The following is a 10,820-nucleotide window of genomic DNA, read 5'->3' as shown; positions in this document are numbered from 1 at the left end:
CTGAAGCCACACAGTTCTGTTTCAACTTATATGTCTGGCATACACAAAGCTTGACTAGATTTTTTAAAGAAAATCTTTAATGTGTGCCCAGGTTGGTTGCCACTGAAAGAGCCTTGGCCATGAACAAGTGATTGGGTAGGATCTCAGGGAGCTAATCGAGATCACCAGGCTAACACAGGTTCATATTTGGCTGTGTATGGAGAGGGCTCAAAACAGCAAAGATGGCTCCAGTCAGCAATGTAGGAGGATTCAACACAGGGACTGTGGCAGCTATCCTTCCAGCCCTTGCATCAAAGTCACACAACTCAGTCTTTCCCCTTATGTCTCTAGTGCCCCTCTCCCCAATAGCCACCATCCCTTCTCCAGAACCTAAGATGAGTGCCTGCAAGCAAGAATTTGTGTGCTGGCCCTGTAAGAGAGAGCTTGAGTTTCTAGCAGCCTTCTGTCTCACCCTCTCACTGCCTCACCAGGAAGGAAGAGGAATCCCTGCTGATTTTCACAGCCAGATGTTCTGTGAGATCCTCTTCCCGGCTCTTGTGTACCAGGCTGGGGAGCTCCATGTGCAGCTGAGACCCCTTGCTTCTCAGGAGACCTCTGCAGCTGAGATATCCATCCAGATTCTCAATTGCCACATGTGGGTATGAGGTCAGCCCCTTTTGCATCTTTGCTCCTTCTACTAATCTCAGCATGACTTCTTTTATATATCCTTCATTATAGGACTGCTGTCCAGATAGTCTTTATTTAAATGATTATCCAGGTTGATTGACCTATAATTTAGTTGTAGTTTTGGTGTGTTCATGGAAGGAGTTGAGTGCAGTGTCTACTTACTCTGCCATCTTGACCAGACCCCACTGTTCTTTGATATTTGTAAGACAACTATAACACAACTGCTTTTCCTTAAACTTCACTGCTTCTTGTTGTAATTAGTTGTGATTATCCATACTGTCCAGTATAGGGGAACTAGCTTCTTCTATTACATTCTAGAATGCTGTGATCCTACTACCTCCCTTCTCCTCCAGACTGACCTTATGCTTAGAGGTACATCTAACCGGAACAGTCATTCTTCCAATGTGCTCTGGGGCCTCAGCCCAGGAAGAAAAACTTTAGAGGAGCAGCATGAAGACCCCACTCAGATTACCCAAAATAGCTCCCTGTGCCTCCTGCCTGTTCTTCTACCATTTGCAATCCACTTCTTCTTTAGACATGTGCATGCTTCCACAGGATTTAGTGTGATATCAGAAATTTGAGTCTTTGCTCAGCTATCTATGAGAAAGGTCACCTCAGGCTCTGGGAGTTGAAGATGTATCTGACATCACCAATACAGCAGGGACTCTGAGTTCAGAATTTATTTCTCCCTATTGTGAAACCTTGATTGAAGTGGGAAAAATGGACTTAGGTAAGGAATCATCTTGCCTCCTTGTTCCCCAGATCAATCACCATGAAATTTTCTCTATCTATTCTACAAATACCTCCAGAGCTTATGCTAACTGGTTGAAGAGATGTTTAAAATATAAGTAAAATTCTTGCTACATTAAGAACTACATTCTTGTTTCTTGTTTTTTTTCCCTTCAATTAAATCAAGTCCCTCCATTCCCTATCACCTGCAAGCTAAAGTAACTATAGAAATAAATTAACAAGTGGCTGATCCCCACAGGCAGAGCCTCTACCTCCTCTTTCAGTCTCACACCCTCAATCCCTCACATTCATGTGTATCTTCCTTTACTCCCAAGGCTAAAATATCCCCAGGAAAAACACATCTGTTTTTGGTAAGCTTTGTGCTAGACTTATCTGTGAAAGATCTTGTGAAAATGGGTGCATATCTAAGATTATGAAACTGATATAGCTCTAGTTATTGCAAATCTATCTTGGCTTTGGTTTCTGAAACTTGTAAAATAAGGGAGCTGGGCTATTGCAAAAATGGCAAAAAAAATTTTTTCATTTACCAATTGCTCGGTAGTGGCTATCCAGAACTGAGATGAAAGGGATTCTGAAGCAACACCCAGATCCAGAGAGGATTCAAGCATCGATTAGCAAGGTTGGTCTTGGGCAAGAACAGGAGAGAAGCATCACTTGCCACCCCAGGATTAGATTATCCTTTAGATTTATTCCAGCTCTGAACTGCTGAAAATTTAATATTCCCATGGCCTCCTTTCACAGAATTAACCTGTGCTTTGGTGCTTTGGGGATCCTTCCTCTATTCCTACTGTCTTTTTAGGAACTCTTTGACCAACCTATGATAAGGCACCAACTGTTGGTGAGAGTCTAGAGGTCACTGCCATCACACTGTGTGACTTGGGTAAGTCACTTCTACACATTGTTTCTCAGTGACATGGAGGAAGGGTCACAAGATGCTATTTCAGGTCTCTTCCAGAAAAGCAAATCCATGATTCTATTATACTGGAGTCACAGTTCCTTGGTACAAAGAAACTAGTGGCTTACAGTGGATCCATGGGGTTTTAGAAGGGCCATCCATAATTTTCTTCTCTTCCTTTTCTTTGTAGCAACAGGGAAGGTAATGGACTCCTTTCAGTCCTCAAATCTCAAATCATACCCATAGTCTCCCCACTTCCCTGTCCATTGGATCAGGCTGGCCTAGAGCTGTTGTGCATGTAAAGAAACACATGAAGCAGAGGCAGAGGGCAATGGGCAGGGAGTGCAATGGGTCAGTCAAAGCTACATTTTGGGGAAAATGACTATTGGAGGAGTCAGGAGGCAGGGTATGTAGTCATGCTCTGAAGATAACTAATAAAGAATGGGTTTGAGTTCTTAGATCCAGCAGAAAGCAGAAGAAAACTGTAGGGAAAGTACCTATGTATGGTTGGGGCAGATGAGCAGAACTCAGAGATGGGATGTCTGGATTCTGATCCAGTATTGGCACTAATTTGCTGTGTGACCTTGGGCCAAAGACCTCTTTCCTCCAGGTCTCAGTTTTCTTTACACATACTAATCAGGGGACAAATAGTACAAGTTGATTCCTATGGGCTTTTTAGTTCTAATACTCTGTGGGTCCAATTCCAAGCTCCTATCATTGTCTGTATAGACATAGGTGCCCTCAATGTGCACAGTTATGAAAGCAGTGAGCATTTTTGTAGAACAGACTACCCTGGGAGGGAGGGAAGAAGGGGAGGGGGCTGCTGCCTCCTGAACAGAGCACGTTAAAGTCTAAAAAGCCTGAGAACACAGGCCAGTCATACCTGGGATGCAGTAACTGTAATGGGGCTTTCAAAAACATAAGTGTCCTGTTGTCTTATCTCCCCCATTTAAACTTAAACTTCAGAGAGACAAAGCTTACTCACTAGAATTTCAGTCTCTCTGAGTTAGAGCTGACTTTAAAGCACATCTAGTTTCAATCCTTTACCTCATGAACAAGAATTCTCTCTATGCCACCAAAGTATGGCTCTCACATGTGATTGTATACTGCCCCCAAGATAATTTATATAGTGAAAGGCAGGGTTAAATAATCCTTTCATTCAACCTGTGTCCTGCCCTCTGACCCCAGAGATTTCACAAGACCAAACCACTAGCTAAAGATCCAATCAAGATGGTTCTCCTAACACTGGTGAGAGTTCACTGGGTGCGTGAGACAAGCGTGGGACACATGTTCCCCTCACCCACCACCTGGGTCTGCATAAGGGTTTGAGCATCACCAGGGGTAGAAATTGCGTCTTAGTCAATGGTACTTGCCCCAGTGCTGAGTATAGCACTTTGCATGATGTGAAATAAGAGAAAATTTAAATAAAAACTAACATTGGTGCCCCCCAGAAACTAGAACAGCGCTCTGTACTCAGATGTTTCTCTTGTTTACAAACTAGCAAAACTCTGCTGCCCCCTGTCCTCAGAAAAAAGACTTGTCCTGTGTACTCAGTCTAAAGTGAAACTTAGTGGTGTCTGGTCGGAGAAACTGAAACTGTTATTTCTTCCTGCACATCAAGTAAAAGAGAGAGCTTCTCACTAAACATGAACTCCAAACCTCAAGAGAGAATAATTTTGGATGTTGGAACATGGGAAAAGATATTTCAAGAACTGATCCAGCAGGTAAAACCCCGGGCCAGATGGACCCTGAAGTTGGATGAGACTCTTCAGCCAGACTATGTGGCCCTAGAGTGGAAGCAATACCAGCAAAAAGCATTTGGCAGGTAGGTGAGAGTTTGCTTAGCAGTCAGCTTTCCTAGGCAAAGAGGCTCAGCTTAGCATTGACTGATTCCTTTGAGAGCTTGTTAAAAGGACAATGTCATGCCCTGGCCGGGTGGCATTGTTGGTTGGAATATTGTCCCATACACCAAAATGCTGTGGATTTGATCCTCAGTCAGGGCACATATCTAGGTTGTGGGTTCAATCCTTGGTCAGGGAGCCTATAAAAGGTTGATTGATGTCTCTCTCTCTCTTTCTCTTTTTACCTTCCCCTCTCTCTAAAACCAATAAACATACTTCTGCTGAGGACTTTTTTAAAAAAAGAAGCAGAAGAGCAAATACCACTAGGCTTTTCATCCTTTTGTGGTCACAGTGTTCTTTAGAATCTAAATTAGACTTCCGAGCCCCAGTTTTGCTTACCTGAGGAAGTTTCTGCTTTTATTAGATTTCCTCCCTAAATATTTCTTGGAATCTGGAGGAATATTTCCATATTTCATAAATCTGTCCTCCTATTTTCACACCATCTCATTTGTTCCAGACTGCCTCTGTCTAATGTCTTCTGCTACCTCTCCTGGCAGTTGGCTTTCCTAGGCTGTAGCAGCCCTGCTAGGCTTGTTTGGGAACAGCCCTCCGCTGGGGCCTTCCGTTAAAGCCCCAAGAACTGATGCATGCCAAGCAGTCGCTTTGAATATTGCTTTACTAAAAACCTGGGGATAATAAAAGTGAAATATGCTACAAGAATGAAATATAAACCCTAGTGTCAGGAGTCCCTAACTAACGCCTCTTTCTTACCGGCCATCTTTTGCTTCAGCCTCCAGTGAGACTCCAAGTGGCAGGAACCAGCTTCCTCGCCCATGTCAGGAGGGTGGAAATTGCTGACCTGGACGATCTTTTCTTTTGATATGGCCTTCAGGGACCTTCCCTCTACTTCCCACCTCACCCGCTTCCCTGCCTGCCTCTATCCTGCCTCAGGTATCCTCTGCTTTGTTCCTTAAGAATTATTAACCATGCCATGCATTTTCAGGCTTCTATTCCCTTGTCCATGATTTCTGCTTGTTTGGAAGACCCTTCTCTTTCTCCCTCTTTATTCATCCTTTAAGAACCAACTCAAGCTCTACCTGCTCCTTAGAGCATTTTCTGCTCTTCCTAAAGCAGAGCAAGGTTTCCTTCTCCATTCCCATATGACAATGCATATTGTCACACTTCACTTATATATAATAAATGTATTGATAACATATATGTATATGTTACCTAGAGCATATATTAAATATAGAGAATGTATATAATATTTTTAGTGGCAGAATCCATTATTGAAATGAAGCCTCTGGGGTGCTGCTGCAGAACAGTTTTCAAGGCACTGGCCCGAGCCTATGCAGCAGCCCTTCTGCTCTGCTTTTTAAGCCAATGAGCTGTGGAAGTGTCTCTAATCAGCCAGGGCTGCTTCAGGCACTTCCTCCAACAGGAAGGCACTTCTCTAGTTCAGATGAATTGATCTCATAGTCATTCTGAGATAGGATAAGCAACTTACCAATGTAGCATTGAAAAATATCAACCTGTTTTTGAAAAGCATTTTGTTGTTTACAAAGTGCTTTCACATGTGCCATCTCCTTTAATGATGCCAATATAATCCTTGAATATTTTTCACTTGATGGATATAAAAAGTGAGGCTTTCAGTAGGAAAGTGCTTACTCCAAGGTCCCCCTGATGGAAACTATGCACTCAGGTGTCCAACCCAAGTATTATGACCCCAGGTCCTAAGTTTGTTTTGGTAGGTGCAAAAGTAGCCACATTGCTCATTAGAGGTGATGCTGTATAGTAAGTAAATAAACAAGTTTCACTTTGAAATGGCTGGGGACTAAAACATGACTATACAAATCGTGTACGTTCTTGAGCAAGCTTAATCACCCTTATGACTCAGTTTCCTTATCTAGATACTGGGTTCAACAATGCCTTTGTCAAAGGACAGCTTTAAAGATGAAATGGGATAATGCCGTAAAGCACCAATTACAATGCCTGCTTCAAAATAGGCACAGCAGTTCGCTCTTATGCATGGTTTCACTTTCCGTGGTTTCAGTTAACCACAGCCAACTGTTGTCCAAAATATTAAATGTTAAATTCTGGAAATAAATAATTTAAAAGCTTTAAATCATATGCTGTTCTGAGTAGCCTGATGAAATCTTGTGAAGTCGCACTCCAACCTGCCCAGGGTGAGAATTATCCCTTTGTTCTGCATCTCCACACGGGATATGCTCCCCACTCATCAGTCACTTAGTAGCCTTCTCAGTTATCAGATCTGTTGTCCTGGTATCACAGAGCTGGTGTTCAAGAGACTTTTGTTTTAGTTCATCAAGGCCCCGAAGTGCAAGAGTAGTGATGCTGGCAATTTGGATATGCCAAAGTGCTTCCTTCAAGTGAAATGGTGAAAGTTCTTGGCTTAATAAGAAAAAAAATTATATGCTGAGTTTGCTATGACTTATGGTAAGAATGATTTTTTTTCAAATCCATGAAAATGTGAGGAAGGAAATAGAAATTTGTGCTAGTTTTGCTGTTGCATCTCCAACTGCAAATCTTACAGCCACGGTGCATGGTAAGTGCTAAGTTAATATGGAAAAGGCATTACATTTGTGGTTAAGAGACATAAACAAAATTATATCACAATTGACTGCAATGTGTTGTGCCAGAAAGCTTTGAGCCTGGAGGAAGACTCCAGCAGCCGATCCATGAAACAGTGGACATTTACTGCAAGTAAGGGACAGTCATACAGATTCAGAAATAGGTTTGGGCTAAACAATATAAACATTGCTGAAGAGTATTAATTACAATTGTTCTATTTTACTACTAGTTATTGCTGTTAATCTCTTGCTGTGTCAAATTTATAAATTAAACTTTATCATAGGTATGTATATATAGGAAAAAAGTACATTCATGGCTTGGTACCACCCACAGTTTTAGGTACCCACTGTGGGGGCTCTCGTGTGCCTGTGGATAAGTGAGGACCACTGTGCTGCATAAGAGTTTTCTTTGACCGTTGTGAGGACTAAATTTTGCTGGCAGGCGGCAGAAATGTTTTCCCAGAGATGTCTTACTGGCAATACTGGCAAAGAGGCAGACTTAGAATCATGTATGGGTGGAAGCTCAACAGGTCACAGAAAAAAAGCTTTACTGGAAACACAGTTTCTCTTATTCTCATTGGTCAATTTGTCAATATCACATATACTTTTTCAAATTGAAAGGGCTTTTAGAGACCAAGGCAGGACATTTTCCTAGGTCAACAATCAACTGAGGGAACAATGGGCTTCTTCCTTCCATCTGCAGGTTCCGGTGTTCCTCATGCAGGCGAAATTGGGCTTCTGCCCAAGTGAAGATCCTGTGTCACATGCACCTGGAGCCCCGGAAGTCCCAGGGTCAGGTGCTTATGCGGCTCTTTGGTCAGAGGTGCCAGAGGTGTTCCAGGTCTCAATTCGAGAAGCCCGAGTTCTCTTCAGATAGCACCATGAGGATTTTGAACAATCTGGTGCAGCGCATTCGGGAGAAATACTACGGAGATGGCATCAAGAAGTACTCAGAGATTCCGGTGATCCCGGAGGTGCCTCTGGAAGGGTCCCACGACACGGCCAATTGTGAGGCATGTGTTCTGGGCTTCTGTGTTCAGAGCTTACAAGACTGCACAACAAAACCATCCAAATCCCCTGTCTCCTACATGGAAATGGGGAGCTCTCTGTCCCACATCGGTGACATACGTGGACAAAACCAAGCTAGGAACCAGCCAACTGGACCAAAGGGAGCTCAGGGGAGTAGGTGTTCCTTTGAGCATAAGGTGTCGGGGCCCAGCCATGGCACTGCTGGAACCCAAGTGCCTGGGGCAGGCTCTCAGCCAAAACAGAAGATAAGCCAACAACCCACACCAAGGGCAGCCCGGCAGGCTGCACGTGGAACAGGGTCTCAGCCCATCCAAGTAGCAGGATCACTTCCCCCAGGGTGGACAGAGCCACAGCGCACACGAGCAGTAAGCCCATTACTTTCAGTGGGGGCAGATTCGCAATCCACCCTGGGGACAGGACAACAGACCCATCAGAGGACATACTCTCAGGCTCTAAGGAGGTCTGGCCAACAGTCAAAACAGGAGACAGGTTCACAAGCCACACCAGGGACAGGTCTTCAGGCTATAAAGGGGATAGACCCAAAGCCCACACAGAGAGCTAATATCACAGATACACATGGATCTGGGAGCTTCAGGGGAACTCAAGCTTCCCCCACACCAGGGACAGGTCTTCAGGCTATAAAGGGGATAGACCCAAAGCCCACACAGAGAGCTAATATCACAGATACACATGGATCTGGGAGCTTCAGGGGAACTCAAGCTTCCCCCACACCAGGGACAGGTCTTCAGGCTATAAAGGGGATAGACCCAAAGCCCACACAGAGAGCTAATATCACAGATACACATGGATCTGGGAGCTTCAGGGGAACTCAAGCTTCCCCCACACCAGGGACAGGTCTTCAGGCTATAAAGGGGATAGACCCAAAGCCCACACAGAGAGCTAATATCACAGATACACATGGATCTGGGAGCTTCAGGGGAACTCAAGCTTCCCCCACACCAGGGACAGGTCTTCAGGCTATAAAGGGGATAGACCCAAAGCCCACACAGAGAGCTAATATCACAGATACACATGGATCTGGGAGCTTCAGGGGAACTCAAGCTTCCCCCACACCAGGGACAGGTCTTCAGGCTATAAAGGGGATAGACCCAAAGCCCACACAGAGAGCTAATATCACAGATACACATGGATCTGGGAGCTTCAGGGGAACTCAAGCTTCCCCCACACCAGGGACAGGTCTTCAGGCTATAAAGGGGATAGACCCAAAGCCCACACAGAGACCTAATATCACAGATACACATGGATCTGGGAGCTTCAGGGGAACTCAAGCTTCCCCCACACCAGGGACAGGTCTTCAGGCTATAAAGGGAATAGACCCAAAGCCCACACAGAGAGCTAATATCACAGATACACATGGATCTGGGAGCTTCAGGGGAACTCAAGCTTCCCCCACACCAGGGACAGGTCTTCAGGCTATAAAGGGGATAGACCCAAAGCCCACACAGAGAGCTAATATCACAGATACACATGGATCTGGGAGCTTCAGGGGAACTCAAGCCACCCGGGGAAGCCAGGACAGGTATTCACACAGAGCGCCTGTTCCAGGCAGCTCTTCCAGGTCCTTTGTCTCAATGGCACCGCGTAACTCCGGTGGCCAGGATAGCTTACTCAAGGTGGGCTGTCTCATCTGTATTGCTGCTCTTTATGCCTGGGTTGTAGGCAGATACTTTCACTAGGATGATGAAAATAAGCTTGTCTTTTCCTCTTGTCTTAATTTCATGGTAATCAATGAACTAATATAACAAAGAATTTGATTTGAGACCAAATAGGGTGGAGTTTATAGGCTAACCCTTGGTCTCCTGGACTTCATTTGCAGGTAGCCTAAAACATGATCTAGCAGATAATAAGCCCAATAATAAATATTTGTGGAATAACTAAAAGGTGTTTGTTCATTTATTCACTCATTCATTCATTGGTATCAATATTTATAGACTGTATTTTCACCAGAATTTGGGGTCATGAGTATTATTAGAAAGTTATTGTGTAGGCTGAATAATGGTCCCCAAAGATGTTCATGTTCTAATCTCTAGAACCTACAAATGTGTTACCTTGTATAGCAAAAGGAACTTTGCAGATGTGATTAAGAATCCCAAAACTGAGAAGTTATCCTACGTTATCAAGATGGGCCCAGTGTAACCACAAGGGACCTTATAGAAAGGAAGTAAGAGGCTCAAAGTTAGGAAAAGGAGATATAATGATGGAACAGGAGGTTGGAATGATATGTTTTGAAGATGGAGGAAGGAGCCACGAGCCAAGGAATGCAGGCAGCCTCTAGAAGCTCATAAACTCAAAGGCAGATTCTCCCTTAGAACCTCCAGAAGGAGCCAGATCTGCTGACACATGACTTTAGTCCAGCGGGACTAATTTTAAGCTTCTGACCTTCCAGAATTATAAGATAATAAATTCATGTTGTTTTAAGACACTAAATTTGCAGTAATCTGTTAACAACAATAGGAAATAAATAACAGTTATCGACAGCACTGCATGGGTCAGGCTATTATGTTTTAAATATGCTCCAGTTTTAACAAGAAAAAGAGCATTTTATAAATTAATAATATTTCCATGGCTGGGTGGCTCAGTTGCCTGGAGCTTGGAGCATCATCCTACAAACCAAAAGTTTGCAGGTTCAATTCCCATCATGGCACACACCTAGGTTGTGAATTGAATGCCCAGTCAGGGAGTGTCAGGAGGCAACCAATTGATGTTTCTCCCTCACATTAATGTCTCTCTCTCTTCTTCCCTAAAAAAAAAAAGTTAAAAAGTAAAATAAAATAAAATAAAATTTATATACCCATCCCCCTGTTCCTCTTTCTCTCCTACTCATCCAAAATTTCCACCCTAAAGAGATTACCTTTGTCTTTGATCTTGAAGCTATCATATGCTCTCACTTCTTCCAGCATTGGATTGGAAAGAATTTAAGAACTTGCCAACCTTGAGATGTTGAGATGCATGGGGACGTCTTTGGCTCCTTCTTTCCATCCATCTACTAGGCATTTCTACAAGGCTGTCTTTTCATTTCCTACTAGG

The 10,820-nt window shown here is 43.7% G+C and overlaps 1 protein-coding gene across 2 annotated transcripts; it reads left to right on the top strand.

Moving 5' to 3' along the window:
- Positions 1 to 3,878: 3,878 nt before the first annotated feature.
- Positions 3,879 to 9,673, top strand: RTP4 (receptor transporter protein 4). Of its 2 annotated transcripts, none has more exons than XM_037131777.2 (2): positions 3,879 to 4,136; positions 7,447 to 9,673. In XM_037131777.2, the coding sequence occupies exons 1-2, from the start codon at positions 3,958 to 3,960 to the stop codon at positions 9,467 to 9,469; spliced, it is 2,202 nt and encodes a 733-aa protein (XP_036987672.2). In that variant the 5' UTR covers positions 3,879 to 3,957; the 3' UTR covers positions 9,470 to 9,673. The 2 variants fall into 2 exon arrangements, with proteins under 2 accessions (XP_036987672.2, XP_053514023.1); XM_053658048.1 differs by lacking the exon at positions 3,879 to 4,136 and adding an exon at positions 4,960 to 5,103.
- Positions 9,674 to 10,820: the final 1,147 nt, after the last annotated feature.

Source organism: Artibeus jamaicensis, unplaced genomic scaffold, assembly GCF_021234435.1.
Source record: "Artibeus jamaicensis isolate MK-2021 breed Jamaican fruit bat unplaced genomic scaffold, CSHL_Jam_final scaffold_474, whole genome shotgun sequence".
NCBI classification, from domain to species: domain Eukaryota; kingdom Metazoa; phylum Chordata; class Mammalia; order Chiroptera; family Phyllostomidae; genus Artibeus; species Artibeus jamaicensis.
This window is presented reverse-complemented; position numbering and strand designations above follow the sequence as displayed.

Excerpts from the sequence above, each read along its gene's own strand:
- RTP4 (XM_037131777.2), top strand. The coding sequence starts at position 3,958 with ATGAACTCCAAACCTCAAGAGAGAATAATTTTGGATGTTGGAACATGG. Across the intron at positions 4,137-7,446 it reads CAGCAAAAAGCATTTGGCAG|GTTCCGGTGTTCCTCATGCA; the intron begins GTAGGTGAGAGT and ends TTCCATCTGCAG.